The sequence below is a fragment of the Macrobrachium rosenbergii genome, chromosome 6 (assembly GCF_040412425.1).
Source record: "Macrobrachium rosenbergii isolate ZJJX-2024 chromosome 6, ASM4041242v1, whole genome shotgun sequence".
NCBI lineage: Eukaryota > Metazoa > Arthropoda > Malacostraca > Decapoda > Palaemonidae > Macrobrachium > Macrobrachium rosenbergii.
In genome coordinates this window covers 9,573,976-9,597,194 of record NC_089746.1, presented here as the reverse complement: position 1 = coordinate 9,597,194, position 23,219 = coordinate 9,573,976, and the positions used below count along the sequence as shown (strand labels likewise).

The window sequence follows — 23,219 nt, the reverse complement described above, 5'->3', positions numbered from 1 at the left end:
TGTATTCTTGCCGAGTTTGGTAAGCAGGAAGCGGTGTATTAGGCTTACTGTGAATTTCACCTTAATACAGCCCAAAATTTATGTTATATTATATATAAATATACATATATATATATATATATATATATATATATATATATATATATATATATATATATATGTATATATATATATATATATATATATATAATATATATATATATAAATAAGTTAAATAAGTTATACTTTAGTTTTACCAGACCCTGAGCTGATTAACAGCTCTCCTAGGGCTGGCCCGAAGGATTAGACTTATTTTACGTGGCTAAGAACCAATTGGTTAATTAGCAAAGGGACCTACAGCTTATTGTGGAATCCGAACCACATTGTAGCGAGAAATGAATTTCTATCACCAGAAATAAATTCCTCTGATTCTTCATTAGCCGGCCGGAGACTCAAACTCGGGCCTAGCGAGTGCTAGCCCACAATTCTACTGACTTGCTCATCGAGGAACTATATATATATATATATATATATATATATATATATATATATATATATATATATATATATATATATATATATATATATATATATATATATATATATACATATATATATATATATATATATATATATATATATATATATATATATATATATATATATATATATATATATATATATTATATAATGTACCAGTGAACAGCATATGCAAAAGACTAATCTATTCGCCCAAACTTCTAGACCGACCAGTTAGCATCGTGAAAGCACCGGCTATACTAAAAAACCGCGTAAAAGGGATTCCTTTTTTCAAACACTGACAAAAATATAATAAATGTACTGTTTTCTACGTAGAGATTATAAAGATCAAGAAAATACCCTCTAGCAAAGGCTGCAGTACACAAACGAGAGAGAGGAAGTTAAGTATACCTTAGTTTAACCAGACCACCGAGCTGATTAACAGCTCTCCTAGGGCTGGCCCGAAGGATTAGATTTATTTTACATGGCTAAGGACCAGTTGGTTACCTAGCAACCGGACCTACAGCTTATTGTGGTATCCGAACCACATTATAACAAGAAATGAATTTCTTCGGGCCCAGCGTTCGAGTCTCTGACTGGCCAATGAAGAATTAGAGGAATTTATTTCTGGTCATAGAAACTCATTTCTCGTCATAATGTGGTTCGGATTCCACAATAAGCTGTGGGTCCCGTTGCTAAAGTAACCAATCGGTTCTTAGCCACGTAAAACAAATCTAATCCTTCTGGCCAGCCCTAGGAGAGCTGTTAAACAGCTCAGTGGTCTGGTTAAACTACGGTATACTTATTTTTCAAGAAATGAATTTCTATCACCAGAAATAAATTCCTCTAATTCTTCATTGGCAGGTCGGAGAATCGAGCGCGGAACCAGAGAGAGAGAGAGAGAGAGAGAGAGAGAGAGAGAGAGAGAGAGAGAGAGAGAGAGGGTAATTTTCATACGGGATTGCCATCAATTTAAAAACTTTCAATTGCCAGCATATGTGGATGATAAATGCAAATTATCTACAATTTTCCAATAACCGTTCTGGAGAAGACGACTATTTTAGTTTTCAGGAAACTACAATATGATCACCATGTCATTAAAATATCGAGAAAATAAATGTCCGATCTACAAGTGAATTCTCTTTTCAATTTTATACACTGGTTTTCACTCTAGCTCTACCACAAAAATAATAATAATAATAATAATAATAATAATAATAATAATAATAACAGAAACATCAATAATAATAATAATAATAATAATAATAATAATAATAATAATAATAATAATAATAATAATAATTAGAGTTTCAACGGCTCGCAACTAAGGAAATATAACTAACCTATATTCCATAAGTATTTCTAATCAGTGGTATTCTATTAGTACTCCTGTTTTCCTCGACTAATATACCTCTTTTCAAAAGGGATATTTTGCAGTCACTCCAGAGAGAGAGAGAGAGAGAGAGAGAGAGAGAGAGAGAGAGAGAGAGAGAGAGAGAGAGAGAGAGAGAGAGAGAGGGGGGGAGTTATTCGGAATCCACCTTTTATCATGATAGAATTTCCAATACTTTATGCATATTTTTCTCTCATCGTTTTACCAATAATGGTTTTTGGTCAATACCCAAATGAGAGACTCGGTCCTATGAACTTCAGCTCAAAAAATAATCCAGAGTAACTCATCCAATCAAACAACAGTCTCAGTAAAAGTACAAAATAATTCAAAAATCATTTTCTAGAATTTGGCCAACTTTTATATAATCTGGAAATAATTCTCAGAAAATATACAATTATTCGCCATTATATTTCAAAGGTTAAAAGCTCAAATAACCCAACAAATAAGTGATACACTACTAAAACATTCAGGTACAGAATAAGTAAATATAAAAAGAAAAAAATAAGATACGTCGAAATTAAAAACGTGCATTTAGTGAAAAAAATAAAAGTTAAGAAAGAGCAACATTATGCTTATTCAAAATAATCATATAAAATATTAAGATTTGTACCGACCAAAGAGCACAATATCTTTCCAGGTCTCAAGTTTGTTTTCAGTGGTAAGGAATAAGTTAATAAAAAGAAACAGCAACTTCCACTACAGAAATTTACTCTTGAGCTTGCTTTACCCTGAGTGTAAATCATAAAATAAATAACCGATTAACTCGTGACATTGCTTCAAGTAAGCATAAATAATAAAGCACGTAAACGGATTACTCGTGAGCTTGCTTTACGTGAATATAAACGGCAGTCAATAACAGATTTAGACGAGAGCTTCCTTTGAGTAGCTAAGTGAGAAAGTAAATATTAGTATCTTGCTATTTATACCTAGATACGTAGATACCTAGACACAAACATGTACAAACAAGCTCTGTAAGCTAAGCGCAACAACAACAACAAAAACAACGTGCAGTACATAGGTGAGATGAGATCACATGACATGACTAGCCTACATGTGGTCTATAGTCTTCGTACTGAACTGTAAGTTAATCTTTTTTTTTTACAGTGTCAAGGGTGATATGTAATTCAAATATTACACACATATATATATAAGTTCATTTTATAGCTAATACATTAGGGTACTAATTTTTCTTAATGACATTTTTTAAAGATATATGTCCTTTTTTGTTATATATCTATACACACACACACACACACACAAACACATATATATATAAGGATAATGACAGGCAGAAGTTCAGTACCCTGCGCTGTCACGTTTATTAACGCATCGTCTGGGCATAAATGAGACACAGATGGAAGGAAGGTTACAAAGTAAACAAAAAGAACAAGAATACCAAATGGTCAATTGTCAAAGGGTAATAAACAGAAAGATAATCCAGGTTAATCCGGGATCAAAATACTTATAAGAGATGCGGAATATAAGCAAAATTAGTATTCAGTTTTATACATGTTTCTGTAATTTGAATGGTTAAGATTCCGCATCTCTTATGTTAAGTACTTGATTCTAGTTTGTGACCACGTGATCCCTGATTTTCCTGGGTTACCCTTTTGCTTATTACCCCTTGGCAATTAACCATCTGGTATTCAATTTTATTCATGTTTTTGGAGTTTGTATGGCTAAACTTTCGTATCTCTTGTAGTTAGGCCTATGTTTTAGTTTGTGACTACTTGATCCCGGATTATCCTGGATTATCTTTCTGTTTATTACCCATTGACAATTGACCATTCGGTATTCTTCTTCTTTTTGTTTACTTTGTAACCTTCCTTTCATCTATGTCTCATTTGTGCCCAGACGATGCGTTAATAAACGTGAAAGCGCTTGGTACTGAACTTCTGCCTGCCATTTTCCTGTGGGATTCGCTTATACAATGAAGTCGCGTGCATCTACTGTGATTTTTTTAATATATATATATATATATATATATATATATATATATATATATATATATATATATATATATATATATATATAAGTATATACACACACAAAACATACACACACATATACATATAATTATATATGCATAAAATCAATACACACAAATTAGAATCAGCAACAAAACCAAGTGAAAAACGATCCGAAACGATCACTGATACGCAAACACTATAACTTCAAGATGTTAACAACTTTTCAAAATTGCCACAAATTATCCAATCCACTCATGAGAGAGAGAGAGAGAGAGAGAGAGAGAGAGAGAGAGAGAGAGAGAGAGAGAGAGAGAGAGAGAATCACAGCAAGTACACACACATAAATATATATATATATATATATATAGAGAGAGAGAGAGAGAGAGAGAGAGAGAGAGAGAGAGAGAGAGAGAGAGAGAGAGCCAGGCTTCCTTCCCCATCGTCACTCCTCCCACATCCATCTCCGTTACCAAGGTTACCTCGGTAACTCGGTCTCTGCGAGACAACCCCCACACAATTGTGGAAAGAGAATGATGATGATGATGATGATGATGACGATGAATTTGATGATGAAGACAACAAATATGACGTATCAATTTCCACTGAGTGACGAATGAGCTGTCTGGCGTAACAAAGTCTAAAGGTCATTAACGGGGGAAACGGAAGAAAGATATAACTGGATATTATTAATTGTATATGACACTGATATAGAGTAGCTATTCGACTGGCGTCACAATGTCGAAGGGTCATCCACGAGGGAAGACACGAAATAGGGGAAAAAGATTTACTTAGCATAGATCTATAAGACAGGCAGCCTAAGGCCGTTTTATAGGCCAGGTTTGAAGAAAACAAGAATAATAATAATAAATAAGAAGACATAAAGGGCTTAATCACCAAGAACCGATAGGTAAACTGCCGCTAAGGGAATAAACATTGGAAGAGTCTGAAAAACAGAAGCTGGAAGGAAATTCCAAGGCTTGGCAATAAAATGAAAGAAACTGCGTTCGAACCAAATATTCCCCGGATTATTGATTTTCACAACTCGTTAGCCTATAGGTAGTAAACAGTCTCATATACTGAAACTAACCAACGGAACAAAAAACCTCACACTTATTATGAATCTGGTTATAAAACGACTAGTTTTTTTCACTGAGTAAACCAGAAAAATGTGACAACAATGACTGACACGTTATCATGTAGGTGATACGCTAAGATTAGAAGAATTTTCTTTTATAATGACACTCTGTCCCCCCATAGAATAAACCTCATCACATTGCAATGACACGCTAAGAAATACTACGGTATTCGGCATACCAACTTGACTTTCTCGCCTACCTGTACATTAAGGTCCTGCTTTTCCAACACTTCTGCTAATTCATCAACATAGGACTAGCTATATCGGCCTTCACTTCTTGTTGAATACACATCACATCCCTTTCATCGACCTGCTCTCCTGCTGTCCCGCCCTCGTCTGTCTTTGAACTTACCGACAATATCATCACTTATATTTTATATCAAAGTATATTCGTGCACGTCCGTGCATGCTGGTTTCTACCGGACTCCATGAATGATGATAAGGCATTTAGGAAAGGATTTTTTTTTTCTTTTCCATTTCCAGTATGAGTTTATTACTTGATACAAGACCAGTGTAAGTCAAAATAAAAATAGAATAAACAAGCAAATTTGTGTATTTAGATGAACAGATGACGTCACAAATCGGAGATTGTAGCAATAATCTCATACAACAGATGCCGATGGGGTGGGCAACCAAATCCCCTTATCTAACCAAGGCTTAAGGGAAACGAGAAAAAATGGAGGAGAAAGAAGAAATATTGGGGGCAAAGACGTACCTCTTGAAGAAAAGATATATATATGTGAAAAACAGAAACAAGAAGAGAGTTCCAAAACTTGACGGTGGAAAGAAATAGTCCACGAGCCTCACACAATCCAAAGATTACTGGCTTCCGCAGAGTAAATAAGGGAAGAAGTAGCCTGATGGGTGTTACGAAACCGCCCGTGGGTTCAGTGAAACATTCGCTATGCACATCAACACCACTACTAAGCTAACTTCACATATACAAGCATATATTTTGCGCGTGTTCATGCAGCCTCTAACGTTACACATGAAAACAAAACTGCACTAGACTGCAGCGCAATTCCAAAATGGGTTTTCTGACCTCCACCACATTCCGGCAGACTTGACGACCCGCAGTAGCTAAGATTACTACGACAGGTAGCGCATATACACGACGAAATGGACATTAAAAGCCTTCATTGACCTTAGCGGTCTGCAGGCTCAGGACTATACGGTGGGATTTTAAAACAGGTAAAAACGGTTATAACTTTCATGGCTATGTGGCCTTCGTGACAAAGACATCAGTATTCATAAATAATTAAGATAGAAAGAGGATATATGCAATTATTTGTAATTACATTGAGATCAAGAAAATATAAACAAATATAATCTACTGTAATTATATTAAATGTAAGTCTCAAACAATACTATAGGTCTAGTAGCGATTTTGAAATTACAGTACAGTCAGTCGTAGCGATTTTGAAATTACAGTACAGACAGTCTTACATGACTGTTAATGAATGACCAAAACTCTTATCATATCTGCAACAAAGATCACCGACTCCCAGTGGAACACAACTCTATAGCAGTGTATACCATGCTTAATGCTACAAATAAATATGTACCCATAATCTAAAAAAAAAAAAAAACACTCATACCTTAAAAACACTCAGCGGTAATAAACAAAGATCTATTCCTCGTCTAAATACGAACGACAGCAGCGGACAGCCTCCGCCGACAGTGAGAGGGAGGTGGAGAGAGAGAGTGACACACTATGTGTGTGTCGGCTCAGATGCTGCTGCAGAATCTACAAGCGAAGTTTCCCCCGCCAGCCTCCAGCTTTCCGCTGCTCTCGCCGTTTGTATCAACGTACCTCCCACGCCTACTCCCCCCATCGTTCTTCAGGATCCACATAATTAACTGCTGCTGACGCTCGATATGTATGTTGCTGTGATATACAATACAAACATTTGTTTTCTAGGCTTATATCCCTATGTACTAAACAGGAGTAAAATTAAACGCATACTTGTCAAAAGAACGTCTTGCGCATCGTGTACTCAACACGCACCTGTAAATTCGAAAGTACACAGACATCTCTCGTTCACCGTGTGTGTGTGTGTATGTAAGTGTTTACGTTAATTACTTAAATTATTACATGATCAGTCATTTGTGACGACAGTATAGCACAGCACTTACGTGTGTGTGTGTGTGTGTGTGTGTGTGTGTGTGTGTGTGTGTGTGTGTGTGTGTGTGTGTGTGTGTGTGTGTGTGAGAGAGAGAGAGAGAGAGAGAAATGCCCTTTAAAAATACATATATAAACCACCAAACTGACGAACGTTGAACCGTGTGAGCATTAGCATGTATTGGAGTGAGCGTGTGTGCGTGCGTTTGTGAGTCTAAGCATACAGCATGCAGGTACTGTTTAAAAACCGACAAAAACGCGATTAACCTATTCTAACCACAAAAGGGAAAATAGAGTATCTGCCCTTTTACACGAAATGTTTACAGGCAAACAGTATCAACTGATCAAAACTCTTACTTACTTGGGTTAAGGCAGATGATCACTTGGTTGCCGGAGGCTAAGGAAAAGAAGGAAAAGCAATGTTAGCAGGCATTTCACTTTCACTTCCCTCAATACAGCTAACAAATGGCAACAATGCATAACAAACGATAACACATTAATAATCACGACAATGTGAAATGTATACAATTCAACAAGATGTAGCTAAATGTTATATTTAAAAGCTAGCTTGATTCATACATACATGCTATAGCCTATATACATCATTCTACCAAGATGAGGGTCCCTTTCCCCGAAATCTCATCATTTATAGCTAGTCATAAGGCCAACTTTTTGGTGAATTTTTTTTTTTAAGTCTTCACAAAATTTTCTTTATGATTCCGCTGACATAAAGACCAATAAACCAAACCATAAACATAACTACCTTGGTGAATGTCAAAATACCAAACAAAATGTTGTAGATAATGTTTAGTATTCAGCTGATATGAGTGACTGGGTCATTCAATCATTCAATTTTATAATGAGTATTTATAAAGAATTATTATAAGTAAAGTATATCTCAAAAGTATTCATTAGTCACCGAGTAAGGCTCCATTCTCAGAGTCATCGAGATCATACAAAATTAAAAGTTATGAGGGGCTTATTTCTTTTAGGTGTCAAAAATTACACAAATTTCCTTTTTACTGTGAATTTCTTTCTGGGTCTCTAGCTTATGAATTATTTTATGTTCATATTTTCTATGTATACAGAAAAATAGTGTCAATAATAAATACATACAACAGATAGAAAATAGGAATATGAAAAACCAAATTGTATATGCAGTAAATGTTGCAAAGTTTATGATAGATATGCAAACACAAATGCCAGAACTTTTAACATAAGAAGAAAAAATGTACTGATAAACTTATATTTTGTAAAAGTGCTCAGTGCAATGCTTAAGTGAGTGTAGAGATTTCAAAATGCCTATAAATTAAATCATGGAGAACAATCATAAATTTAGGGGTGGTGTTGAATATTATTACAGATACCCAACACAGTCTGAAAAATAAATAAAAGAATCAATAAACTAACGAACAGCATGATACCCAAATATTCAAGAGACCTAAAGTTACACATGCTACATATAATGTATAAGGAAAGATGAATATAGATTAATATTTCCAATACGGCAAGACTGGTGGGGAAAAATCACCCCAATATGATAGAATTAAGAAACTCTCGAAGGATGTCAATAACAACCAAGTACAACAGTAGCCAGGACGCCGGGGTCATGGCCGGGATTTGGTCCTAATTAACCTTTTAACAATATGGGTCACAGCCAGAGTAGAAGGGTTAATGGAATGAAGAAATTAAAAAAATTATATTATCCAAGATGATGGAACAGAGTGTAGAATTTAGGCTAAAGGCCAAGTCCTGAGGCCTATGAGGTCATTCAGTGCTGAAATGGGATTTGAGAGCAGATGGGTTTGAAAGATGTAACGGGCGAAAAACCTTGCAGTTGCAGTATGAAATAATTGTTAGAAGTGGATGGATAACAAGATGGAAGAGAGAGAATATGAATGAAGGTACAGTAAAAGGAATGAAAAGGGTTTCAGCTAGGGACAGAAGGGAAGTTGCAAAAAACCTTAAGTGATGCCTACAGTGCACTGAGTGAGGTGCACTGATGGCACTACTCCACCTAAGGGGGCCAAGATGGAAATTTAAGAAGGAACCAGGAAATAAATTAAAAAATGCTAAATTTTGGATATGAAAAAATACCAAATAATATGCTAAGGTTAGGAATCATACTGCAGATCAAAATTCTAAAAAACTATAAACTCTAATAAACAAACAGACCTTTCTAATGGAGCAAATAAATAGACCAAGTGTGTCGAACAGAGCAAATAAAGGCTATCCAAGAAGATGAATATGAAATGCAACAAAAGGCAGTCTGCAGACAAGGCAGTATAACCTATACCATATCTGAATACTCTGAAAATATTATAGAATCAATATCACACAACAGTCCTGCCTACCCATCTAAATATGCATCAAAGGTTCTGCGCATGTGTGGTGATGAAAGCTCATACTCCAAGTCACAGCCTGTCTAAAATTAACCAATAACTGATGTGCAAGTAACTGGGTCAACCAATTATGACCATGTTCTAATTATTAATCAATAGCAGCATTTCTGCTCCAATGAACCCCAATGCTAACCTCTGATCATTTAAAATTTAGAGGCATCTTCTACAACTTGGGACAAATTTCATTTTAAATTGCATTTCAATGCAAGATTTATTGGTATTTTCCACAAGCAGTTACAAGTTCATTAAATATTTTACAAAGGGGAGGTTGTTGAGAAATTTCATTAGACTATGTACCATTTACAATGAAAAAAAAGTGTATCTTACATAGGAAAGCAAGTGCACCGACACATGTGAGTCCCATGCTTTTTGATGGTGGGGAAATGAGCTGAGATGAAAAAACTATCACCCAGGTATAGATCATTCTTCAATGGCTCTCAATTACTTTCTCAAAGTATCCAGCAATTAAAAAAAAAATGAGGTGATTTTGGGTTGTTTTTAGACTAGTTCCAGAAAATTTCACGTGTTTAAGTGACCAGGGCAAGACCATGAGTCTTCAAGCACACTCGGGAGCCTGTTATGAAAAAATACCAATCCTGCCACTGGCTTATGTTCTTTACCAAATGGAATCCACTGTCAGGCACATTTTTTGATGGTGATCAGCTAGCCAGTGTAGATAGTAGGCTAGGTAGACACAGTTAATTGAGCCTCACTGCTATTTACTGAATTTTTACTTTTAGGCCTATTTTTCTTCACATGCCTAAGCCTACACACAATGCACTTAGCCTAAGCCTATTAGCAGTTTCATTTTTAGGGGGAGAGGGAATATTGCTTAAGCTGACTAATCTAGCCTAAGCTAGCCTATACTCCATGTTCTGCAGAGGCTCCAAAGCAAAAATAAAAACGAAAAATGATCAACAGGCTATGTTGAGTTATCTGTTTAGATCAAGAAATAAAAGTGCATTTTAGTTAGCCTTGGACTAACTTACAACTGGCAGGCAAAATTTGCAATGGCCCATTATGGAGGTCTAGAACCAGACATAGTCCTAGCAGCAAAGAATGTGATTCATCGTATCACCAGCTTTTCCTTATACTAATGTTACTGACAGTTAACCTAAACCTTATAGCAACAGTAACAATAGGTAGCCTAATCTGTCACTGTTCCTCCATTCTCCACAATTTATCTGGCCAATATTCTGTAAATAATTATGCATGATTGGCTGAATTCTGATGTCAAGTCAGGTTGATTTCTGATGTCAATCCAAATTTTCACGCAACCTTGCCCTATTAATAGGAAAACAATTCGCTAGTGTCGGATTATTCTAGGATATCAGGCCTTAGCTACCAGCATAAAAGATTATTTAAGAAAGTACCAAACTCATCATCCACTAAGTCAAAACTACTAAGGCCGTAACAATCTTACATTTACCTGAAAACGTAACTTAACGTCGAAGGAAAGGGTTATCACAGGGTTGGACGACTGGCCGTGGGCGAAATGTTTACACTTTTGTGAAGAAAATAGAAATGCTTCTTCTTCTTCATGGCTGCGACTCGGACACGGCCACGACGCACCACTGCAATGCGCAGGTTTGGATGATACGCTTGAAATAATTCCGGATCATGTTATTTCCCATAGGGTCACTTGTAATATTTTGTCCATTTACGGTTCATCAGGTTTGAATTCAAATGCTGATTTGATGGCAGACTGCGCTATTTCCTAAGAAAATCAATATCACAAGAAACGTGAACTTTAAAAAACCTGAGGCTGCTCGTTCTGTGTCGCTTAATAATTTCGTATATATACGGACTATATATATATATATATATATATATATATATATATATATATATATATATTAGCTATTAGCTAAAAAGTTAGTCCTCCTGTGCCTCTGTAGGCTCATAGGCAGTTAGGGCAGGCGCTGACCTCCTACATGTATATATACTGCATGGAGTCTCGAGACATTCCAATGCTATACCTCCTCCCACCAACTGTATGGCATTTTCCAAACCTTCATTCCCTTCTTCCTAACTTTTCCTAATACACCATGGTCTATCCTTTCAGCTACACTAGCCTTTTTATCTCTTCAATGTGATTCCGCACGTCTGTACCCTTCTTTTATTCTTCTTATGACACATGTGACCAAAAGGAAGGTTATGAGGGTAAATTAAAACCAAAAACATGAAACAATGGAACAATGCTTATTGATATGGATGGTGGAAGAATGACATAGGCATAATTGGGGTTTCTGAATTGGTGGTGGTGTAGGATCTTACTAGGGAACGAAAACTCCTGCGTATCTTCTGTGCCAATGCGATGGTCCCTCGCCAGAAGGAAAAAAATGCACTCTTGTTATTTAAAACTGATGGACAGATTGCTTCAGCCTAATGCACCTCGGTCTGGGGATTGCTACGTTCCCTATATTTTGTTACCATCAAGATTTTCATAATACGTAAGGTAGAGGAAAAATTACGGCTGTACCCTAAACCTGATTCAAAGACTAAAACATTGCTAAAACACTAAATGTTAATCAAATTTTTACACTTGAAGTTATCAGTGATGCTTCATCAATTCTAAAAATTTGTGTATTATTATTATTATTATTATTATTATTATTATTATTATTATTATCATTATTATTATTATTATTATTATTATTATTATTATTATTATTATTATTATTATTATTATTATGTTACCACTTCTAGAAAGGGAATGATTCTCACCAAGCCTGTGGTAATTGTGTGGTAAAGTACTGTAGCTCTTCGCTAAAATGACATTGCTATTTAAAAAAGCTCCTTTGTTGCAAAATGGAAGACTAATGTCTTGCAAGCTGGATTTTAACATCTCTAAAGTACACGAGTCTATGAAAAAACCTCGGAGAGGAATACAGTGTCTTCTATTGTTCAATTGATCAGTTTTCATAAATATATCCAATTCTCATTTAACTGGTCACAATTTTGAAATTTACTCCCACATTAAGTATAAGCTATTAATAAGTACATATTGCAGTTTTTGTTTTTACTAGAGTGTCCTCTTGCAAATAAAAACTAACTTTGTTAAAATCGTTTATTCATCAATTGTTTATGTAAACAAACACTCGCTGATAGAAGACGATGTGTTTACTGGTTTCTCGAGACAACTGTGACTACTGCTGTTCACGATAGGTATCCTCCGGGAGTAATTTTCTGAATGATTTCAAGGTGAATATTGTATTGTACGATTATTTGAGAAAAATTGTAGCTTAATTATAGTTAACCTTTACTATTTATGTGTGATATATGATTAGACTTCACTAATTTAAGTCTGTTGGTTAGGTACCCCAAAAGATGATGAGTGTTTTTGGCTGCCAGTTGCCCACAGGACATTATCTATTGTCGACGGTTGTACCGTCAATCAAATTGAAGTATGTTGCTAAATTCTAAAGAATCTTCTACCGTAATTCTAAACCTTGATTGCAGTAAGGCCAAGGATAGAGGTAAAGAAAGGTAGCCTGGTCGCGGGGAGGCTCGTCAGCATAATGACGTGATTACTTTTTAATGAACAATTAACACCAAATTGAAAAATGCCATTGGTCAGTAATTAGTGGTGGTGGTCAGGTGTAAATAACTAGCTCTTGCTGTTTATCCTGTTACATGAAGAGTGGGTACAGAGTAGGGAGACGGGTAGGCATGAGAAATCCGACCGTGAAAGTATTGCAAACCTAACCTTTCCCCAGAATGCTATGTCCTGACTTAACCTGACCCTAACCTGACTTAAGGTGCCATGCCCTGAGCTGGGTGGGGAGGGGTCCCCAAACCCCCCAAGTAACACAGAATATTGGAAACAGACTGGTGGAACACTATTTCTGTTTGGATACGTGGTCTGGCACTGCTATGACCCAACCAAAACAACTTTAACCAAATCTTCCTTAGAACATACCCTGACCTAGTCAGAACTTACCTTACCTTCCTAACCAGACTTAGGGTGCCACACATTGACCTGGCCAGGGTGTCTTTGCGCTCCCCCTGGACCCCACAAGTAACACTGAATATCGGAAGCAGTTTTTGCTGGGAGGCAAAATTACCAAGACCTACCCCTGTCTCCCTACCCTGCCTGTTACCCAAAAAATGAATTGGGTCTGAGTCTGCAATGTGTGTATGTTGAAAAATGGAAACTGGGAATGCTGAGATCATTTTAAATATGAGCTGGAATCTTTGAAAAGGAATTTAAGGCAGATTTTATGGAAAATTGTGGATCATGTTACCGTAAAGCAAGTGTTCAGAGGATGAAAAGTAGATTGAGGTCTCAGGAGGTGAGATGGGGTGAAGAGCAATTATTCAGAAAAGTAGATACTGAGGTATTGGGAGGGAGGCATGTAGGAATTTCAGAAAGCTAGCCTATGAAGAGAGGCCATAGATGTCGACCTGAACCAGAAAAGAATTAAGGTAAAGAGTGCTAAGCATAGAAGAGTGGAGAGAACTCATTTCGTGTCTAATCATGTGATAGGAATATCTTACTTAAAGAAAACTGATGACGGCAAAAATAATCTTGTAAATTTACTAGAAAAAATGTTTCACATAATTATGGTTGTTTTATAAATGATAATGGTAAATGTTATACTGAAAAGTTTATAAGGAACATGCAAATTTTTATGGAAAAGAATACTAAATTCATTTTTTCCTTTCAGGTTTTTTCAGATCTGATGTACAGAGAAATTCAAGATGAATGGCCTTTAAATATGTTGTGGATGAAAGGCAAGCTGAGGCAGGCTGTCATCTGCTATGTAAGGTATGAAGTTTCAAGATGAAACCTCCAGAGGATATGGATGCAGCCCTTGAAAAAGTGAAAGTTTCTTGTTTCAGAATAGATGCAATGCTTGAACAAAATGTATATGGGTTATATGAAATTATGCTAGATTAATCTTTTTGTTCATTTAAGAAACTAACCTGTTAATTCAGGTACAGTATTACTAAGAAGTTATTTTGTGAGAGGCAGGTTTTGATGAAATGGCAATTTTCAAAATTATTCTTCGTTAATGTAAACAAATATTTGGGAAATTTTTAGCGTTTTGACATGTGCTTTATTATCATTGTGTATTGAAGTAAATTGCTTTGCTGTTCACCTTTTGTAATTTTTTATATTTTTTGTGTATAGATTTTTAAAGTTTGAACTGTGAATACACTGTTTGGATTAATAGTTAATGATATATGAGTATAATTGCTAACCCTCAGAATAATATTATATACAAAATTCAATTAGGATATTATTAGGATTATTTAGAAATATCATTTCATTTATTAATGTGGTAACTTCACTTGAAAATTCATTAAAATTTAAACAAAATTATGGCAGCTGGTCAGTCATATTTATATGGTGAAAGAATATTTTTGTAATTGTTGCTTTTGTTTTTATGTATATATTAGCAATTGACATGAAAAATGGAGGTTATAGAAAGTGCTGGAGAAAAAGTTTATGTGTGTGGCATGTGTGGTAAGTCATTTAGAAGGTGTGACAACCTGAAAAAGCATATGGCTATTCACAATGGCACAAGACCATATAAGTGCAGCTTGTGTGAGAAATCATTTCGTGCTCGTGGCCATCTCAATGCCCACGTTCTTATCCATACAGGTGAGAAGCCATTTAAATGTACTGTTTGTGAGAGAGAGTTCAATCAAAATAGTAACCTCAAAAAGCACATTAAGCGTCATACTGGTTATCGGCCATATGTTTGTGAGATTTGCCAGCAGTCATTCACACAGCTTTGTTACCTTAAAGAACACTTGAAGTGTCACACTGGTGAGCGGGAATTTGGTTGTCATCTGTGTCCCAAAAGATTCAAAAACAATAACCTTTTGAAATCTCACATGGTAACACATAGCCATGAAAAGCCATTTAAATGCACAATTTGTGATAAAGTCTTCAAGTACTCTAAAAATTATGTTTTGCATAAAATTGCTCATGATAATGAGGTAGTGTGTTACTGCTCTGAATGTGGCAAAGAGTTTAGGAATCAGAATAGATTAAAGAGACATATGTTGGTTCATCAAGGCATCCAACTGTTTGAATGCTTTATATGTGGCAAGGAGTTTCGGAAGGCAGATAACTTGAAGAAACACTTAATCATCCACTCAGGAGAGAAACCCTTTCACTGTGATGATTGTGGCAAAGACTTTCGTTCTCAATCTAACTTGAAGTCGCACATGATCTTACATTCACTTAATTATCCCTATTCTTGTGATATTTGTGGTAAGAAGTTCAAATATAAATGTAATTACACTCGGCACATGAATTGCCATACAGGGCAGACAGTTTATACGTGTACTTTGTGTAATGCAGTGTTTAACTCAAAGAGCGCTCTTGATTCCCATCAGTTTGTCCATGTAAACCAAGAAGAGAATCCTTACTCTCAAGAATCCATTGAAGGTATCACTGCACATGAGTTGATGGGAGATGATGACCTTCAAGACATTATCCACAACATTGAAGCTGTGGATTTGGAAGGTCAAATGCCCTCACCATCCAATGAATCATCTATAACTGTACCATTAACATTCAGTGAAAGAGCACGGATTGAATTAGAAGGCAAGAAGCCTTTTGAATGCCAGGTGTGTGGAAAAGAATATACAACAAGCACTAACTTGAAAATTCATATGAGAAATCACACAGGGGAACGTCCTTTTAAGTGTACCCTATGCAGTAAAGACTTTACTCAAAATAGCCTTCTCAAAGTTCACATGCGGAGCCACACACGTCAAAGGCCATACAGTTGTAATGTGTGTAACAAAAGCTTCAAACATAGCAGTCATTTGCACACTCACTACAGGGCCCATGTTGAGCATGGTGGTGAAAGTCAAACAGAAGATGCAGAGGTCAGTGTTGGGGATCATTTAGTTGAACCTGTGAACACATGTAATGTTTGTGGAAAGATTTTTGTAAGAAAATACATGTTGAAAAGACATATGCTAGTACATTCTGATAAACGAGCCTTTAGTTGTAATCACTGTGATAAAAAGTTCAAAGAAAACAGCCATCTAAAAGCACATACAATGCTTCACACAGGTGAGCGGCCGTTTGATTGTAATATATGTGGCAAAAAATTTATCCAGAAGAGTGACCAGAAAAGACACATGAGAACCCATTCAAAGTCACCCTCCAAAGGTAGACCATTTACTTGTGCAGTTTGTGGCTTAAAATTTTCATATATGCATAATTTAGAAACACACAAGATAATACATGCCATGAGAAAAAATAAGCATTCTGGAGAGGAGGTAAGTGTTGACGCAACTCAAAGTTTGAATGATGGTGAATCTGAGGGCATTACTACTGTTATTGACAGTGGCACTGAAGAAGAACAGACACATCATCTTACCATCTGTGAAAAGGAAGAAAACAATATGTTTCAAGGCCAACTGAAAGTGGAGGAACAGGAAAAAGTGACAAGCGAGCTATTATTGAGGACCAGTGCAGGTGTTTATCCTCATGAAGTTGTGCCTCATGAAAGTGTTGGAAACACGTTTATTCAGGATACAGAACCTGTTTTGAAGGAGAACGTTATACGAGTTTATAGTAACCAAACAAGTAATCTTCAGAATGAACCTAGTGATGTTTACCCCAAGAAAAGTGATTTAGATGAAAATGATGAGCCTACAAATATGAACTGTTATGAAGGTGCATTATGTAGAATACAGATTGATACACAGGTAGCAGGGAAAGGGAGTGGTGATTCTGTCCAGTATGATTCCAAGGATATCCATGAACAGCAGGAACAGAATACGATCTCACCCAAAACCATAAAATGCAGTAGTTATTCAGAAACAAATTATATCTCAAAAGGGCCAGCTATATACGAATGTCTTGTATGTGGAAGAATATACAGGAGTTTTTATACTCTAAGGAGACATATGATTCTGCACAGTGGATTACACAGTATGATGAAAACCAAAGTTGGAAAGTGCCCGACTTGTGGAAAAAAATTTTCCCGCATAAGTAATTTGAAAAGGCACATGACAGTTCATACTGGAGAACGACCATTCACGTGTAATCTTTGTAGCAAGAAGTTCAAAGAGAAAGGCCATCTCAAAACTCATATTTTGCTAGTCCACAGTAATGAGCGACCTTATCAGTGCAACATTTGTGGCAAAAGGTTAGCACTGAGGAGTGATCACAAGCGACATGTACGGTCACACAGAGGTGACAAACCTTTCTGTTGCATTCTGTGTGGGTCAAAATTCACTACAAAGAGAAATTTAGAATCACACAAAATCATCCATGCAATGAAGAAGAATAAGTATAATGATAGAATAAAAAACGAAATTGTTTCACACACTATTACTGATAGTGGTCAAGAATTCTCTGTCAAATATGAACCTGGAGTGGCTGATTTTGTAGAATCAGAGAAAGTTGTTTTAATTCACAATGAAGTCATTGAGGATGATAGAGTTAGAATCCAAACGTACACAGGTACGTTCAGTAAACCAGTGGACAGGTGTAAGGAAATTAGATCAGAGGGAATACCTGAAATTGAGTACCAAGTCAAGCCAATATTACGATTTTATTCTGGGAACCAATCAAGACACGTAGAGCAAATTGACCAGGAGAGAATACCAAATACAGGTTATGGAAGAACTAACATGCAAGACTGTGGTGAACCAGTTATGCATTATCCAGTTGAAGATGAATTTCCTCTTAAAGGAATTGAGCCTATAACTGAGGTTCAAATTGGAAAGATAACAGTTCAGGCAATTCCATATGAACTAGCAAAAGAGAGGAATAGGTTAAATCAGAGTGGAAGGAATTTCAAGTGTTCAGTATGCTGTAAGATGTTTTTAACAAATCACAACCTCAAGATACATATGCGAATTCATACTGGTGAACGCCCTTTCAAGTGTACCATATGCAGTAAAGACTTCAATCAGAAAAGTAATCTGAAAATTCATATGAATACTCATAAAGCAAAAAAGTAGACAGGTTTTCACTGCTGAACTTGATTTTCAGACCTAAGGATGTCATTCTAAAGGGATTAAGGTTTAAGTTTGATGCCTCATAAAACATGCCATTACAGTAATTTAATGCTATTGTTTTAAGTTCAGTGCTAATGCTGTCTCATTGTTGCTGATGTTTCTTTGTCAAAGATGACATCAACTGTCATTACTAGTGATTTTGCTACTACTGTACTTAAAATGTTTCACTAGTAGACACTACCAGTGTTTTATTATTCAAAGAATTTTAATGTGTACTGTAAATTGAAGATAGCTCTATTAGTAACACTGCATTTTAACATCACAAGATACTGTTGAACTAATTTACATAAATACAGACGTTTCAGTATTACTGTACTGAGGTTGTGTGAAAATTAAATTTTCTTACCTAATTATTAGCTCACTTACCTGATATTGACAGTGGTTGGTAGACCATCCAAGTTGAAATAATTGCTGATGACATCATTACTTACAGTTATTTTTTTATAGCATGAGTAAGCTTCCTAGCTGGTGTACTTTGTTTACTGAGGAAGTCACTCCTTTGCCAGTGTCCATGATGAATGTGTTTGCTTTGTTGTTCTTGTAAAAATTGGTCTAAATAGTTGGGGGTGTTCAGCACACGCTTTTATAAATTATATTTTGATTAATTGATTGGAATATCTTTGCTTGTATCTGTAGCTATTGGATCATCATAGATACCACATTAATTTCCCTTATAGTAGGTGGTAATCATGTAATCAGTCAAAGTTACCATTGGCATTGCCATGGCCTTCCTCAGTCTCTGGTTTGATTTCCCTTGTTTATTGGAACATAGTCAATTCTTGTTTATATATTTCGTTTAGTAAGTTTTTTTTGGTTATGATCTTCATCTGTAACCCTTTTCCATAATTTCTTGCCACTTCCATATCCAATGTTTTTTTAGTTATCCAGGTTTCATCCCTTTTTGATCACATGTCCAAACCATCCCAGTCCTTTTTCCAACCTGTAGACTCCAGATCTATTACCAATTCCTTGTTTGTAGGTGGTCCTCCTGCTGTATTCTGGTCATGAATTTTAGCATTCTGTGATTGCATCTGTATAAATTACTTCCATTTTTCGCATCTGTATAAATTACTTCCATTTTTCATGTTGGTGTCCACTTGTTTTGACGCCAATTCATTACTTAACAGTAGTATAATCCTGCAATCTGCAGCTCTCCAGACACATTTCAAATTCAAGAAGAAGGCTTCCACTTGGTCAAGCAAGCCATCATTACTACACTGCAGTATTTGTCACTCTTAGAAAACTGCCAGTTTCTCTGTCTACCTCACGTAGTAACCTGTATTTTGGTGCTGCATACTTTACTTATCACTCTCCATATCCTCATAATTGTTCCTTATTATTATTAATAAAATTCCCAAAGTATTGCTTACCAACCCTTGTGACAAAGTATTTTCATCCTAAAAACATACTTTTGTGTTGGTGTATTTTCTTGTTTCTGCTGGGGCTGATGAGTGGCCAAGGTATCTCCAGTTTTCTAGAAGTACATTTTTTGTCTTGTATGAACAACTGTTTGCTCATTGATTTTAGCATTGAACTAGATAGTTAACAAGGTTCATTAAAACTGTTTTAATCTGGTATGTAGCAACTCCTGACGTGAAGGTGTTTTTGAATGAGAAAAGTGCTATTTTGGTTTTCTTTGTAATCTCCATCATTAATGATTACCATTTTGTTGTGCTTATTAATGCACTGCATAGCAATAGACCTATATTTGCGCTTGATTTGGTTAGCTTAGCCTAGTGATGAAGGTGCATTAAGTTTCTTATGCCTAAGTTTGTATTGGTCTATAGCATTATATTTTACACCTCTGGTAATAGTAATGTATAGTCTTACAGTATTATGTACGTCATCATGCCACAACATAGATGCTTGAGTTCAAGAGTTTTGTATCAAGTATTCAGAAAGATTCATACCTCGTTTGTTGCTTATGTAGGGGTAAAGTGTGTTCACAGGAACTTGCATTTTGAGTATGCTTTAACTGGTCTAAAGAGCAGGGCTGTAGACATTATAAGCATTTGACCTCTTTGAGAGACAGGACTCTCATGAGCATCTGAAATTTCAGGTAATTCTTCAGCCGCTACCTCGACAGGCTTTCAGGTATTTTAATTCCGAAAGCATCCTATTTTTCTGTGTCTAAACTATTCCTATTTTGCATGTTTTCAGATACATGCGCTCGATTAATTGTATTTGATATATGTATCTGTGGTTCTTTAAATACTGTATTGGCAGTAATGAATTTGGTTGTTCCTTGGTATATTAAAATTAAAGAAGGTCAGTATAATTTAAGTTGCTTGTTATACTGTTGTTAGGTTTTGGAAAAATGCTTTGTGCCAGTAATTTTATCTTTGATATATATATGTAACTATTTACTAGACAAGGTTTCAAGTTATTTGAGTCGAGGTGCACTTCAAATTTTGGTCTTAGAGCCTGTTAATCCATAAGCTCCCACTTAAAATCACAAGGACTGAAAATATCAAGAAAAATTTAAGACTTTCTTATTTTTTGAATGTTATGTCATTGTGGATATGACAGTTAATGTGGCATATGCCACATAAATCTCTGAATGTCTCTGTTTCTTCTTCTCCTCAGCTTAATCCCTAGCCAGAGTCTCTGTTTTTAAATGAACCTTTCCCAGGTGTTGTCTCTACCTTTGTCTCATATGTCTTTTTGAATGCAGCCCTTCCTTTCCTTCTTTATAAAACTACCAAGTTTCACTGTTTTCCGATATTTTACTATTACTCTCTACTAAGATATCTTTACCATGTCTTAACAAGATTTCCCACTATTCATTGATGTTATTTATCTCTTGAGCAGTCTTTTCTAGTACCCTTTTGTTATCAGAATGTCCTTGCACTACTCTGTATATGACAAATGAATTTGCTGGTTGCACAGAGTGAGTAGGACCAGAGAAAAAAGAAGTAAACTCTAAAGTAATATGAAAGGCATATCACATTTTGAACACTTGAGTTTACAGAAAAACTGCATAAGTAGTGTTTTGTACTATGTATTTTAACACCATGTGGTTTATTATGTAGCAAGTCTCAAACAATGATTTTGGTTGTTTTTCCATCTTGTATGAAATGCAGTCTTATCATACAGCATTCCATAGTCATGCACAAATTTAATCATCTTTTCAGTGACAGAGGACTAAGCTTTGTCCAAACTGTCTGCCATACATATTCACTACAAATTACACTGTATATCTTCAAATAATGGTACAGATACAGGTATTTGTTGTTAGATCATTGTTATTCACTCAAGCATATTTTATACCTAAATTGTACAGGTCATTATTTTGAGCTGGTTATTATGTAAAGAAGGCTGATGTGCTATATTTAGAAAATTTACTATGATGAAATAAGAATTCCCTGCAGATATTATGTTAAGTTTTCATGAGGTTAAAGTGTGCTCACTTATAAATGAAAGTGCATTTAGTATGACTGATGCTGGAAGATTGTTATGATTGTAATTAATGCATACTTATTGTGCAGTTTAAAGCACTTCCAGTGAATAATTGTAAAATAATAGTTTATTTTTTTCTTTACTTGTACAGTATATGTTTTGATGTCTCTTTTAGGACACCAGTTTTTGAATTATGTATATAAAATAAAAAAATATTACTATGCATATTATTCATCTTGTTAAATTTTTTTTAGAAAATCATAGGAAAGCAGGCAAAACTGCCTTTGTAAAATCCTGATTGGGTAGAAAACAGAACACCTTAAAGGATATTGGAATTATCACAACATCTACCAGTCAGTTTAGACTGATTTTAAGGTCCTGGTAGGAGAAAGAAACCATTGAAGGATTGCCAGTACATTGTATCAGTCATAAATGGCTCTACTAGGCTAAAGTTTATTGTATGGTACAGTATTGTATTTTACATGTCTGCGACTGTCCAACTTCTCATTTTTCAGAGATGCATTGATTTCTGCATTGTATCAGATGCAAAATTGCTATTCGACTCTCTGTGAGGCAGGCTCAGTTGCTGAACACTGGTTCAGCCATATTGTTTTTACAGTTAATAATGATAATAAAAGAATATGAGAAACACGACAAAACACATGTAGGGAACAGGTCATGCATGATAAGTATACAAGTAGGTGTGCTAAAGAAATGTCTTGACATCTTTTCTCCATTTATAAAAGTACAGAATGTAAAGAAACCGGTTAACTGTGAAAAGGGTTACTATGTAACGGTGCTATGGAAGACCACTGTTAAAAAAAAAAAAAAAAAGAACAAAAACCACAGGTGTATGTGTTGTATTTGCCCTGAAACTCGTACCTAACATTCAAAGATCATGCATGACTTACTTTGGAAGGGCACCCTAACACAGCCTAGGTTCAAGAACTGGTAAGCAGGTTGTTCAGTAGAGGTGTGTTCAACGTCAAAAGTAAAAATGTACATCAAAGGACAACAAACAAAAGACCTAACATTAGTCTTGTGTTTACCAAAATGTGTGATTAAATCAGTCACATAAAAATAAGTTACTTAAGAACGTGTTCAAGTAATGATGAAGGAAGAATGAAAGTTAAGAATTGACAGCATAAATTAAGGGAGAACTTGTCAAGTCAATCTGCGTGGTTCAAACTGTAGAACCCAGAGTGCCTTTGGGATATATTCCTTATCAGAACCCCAGAGCTGATGACTAACATCATTTTCGTAGGTCTGTATTGTGAGCCTTGGTACTGAGTACAGT

At 35.6% G+C, this 23,219-nt stretch overlaps 2 protein-coding genes across 7 annotated transcripts in view; one reads left to right on the top strand and one right to left on the bottom strand.

The window, feature by feature from the left end:
* LOC136839177 (guanine nucleotide-binding protein subunit gamma-1-like) overlaps positions 1-11,103 on the bottom strand; it is a 70,807-nt gene extending 59,704 nt beyond the window's left edge. For 2 of the 6 annotated variants that reach the window (XM_067104869.1, XM_067104870.1), the window contains exons 1-2: positions 10,950-11,103; positions 7,480-7,515 (exon numbers count right to left, since the gene is read on the bottom strand). The gene's annotated coding sequence lies outside the window, so the exon portion shown is untranslated. Of the gene's footprint in view, positions 1-6,594; positions 6,808-7,479; positions 7,516-10,949 lie in introns of those variants that run through there. The other 4 variants (XM_067104872.1, XM_067104871.1, XM_067104873.1 and 1 more) reach the window with 4 other exon arrangements.
* Positions 11,104-12,598: 1,495 nt separating this feature from the next.
* Positions 12,599-22,140, top strand: LOC136839174 (zinc finger protein 721-like). Its single transcript, XM_067104864.1, has 2 exons — positions 12,599-12,724; positions 14,191-22,140. The coding sequence occupies exon 2, from the start codon at positions 14,942-14,944 to the stop codon at positions 18,464-18,466; it is 3,525 nt and encodes a 1,174-aa protein (XP_066960965.1). The 5' UTR covers positions 12,599-12,724; positions 14,191-14,941; the 3' UTR covers positions 18,467-22,140.
* The last annotated feature ends 1,079 nt before the right edge of the window (positions 22,141-23,219 follow it).

What these genes read in the sequence shown, in the direction of transcription:
- LOC136839174 (XM_067104864.1), top strand. Translation starts at nt 14,942, where the DNA reads ATGGAGGTTATAGAAAGTGCTGGAGAAAAAGTTTATGTGTGTGGCATG.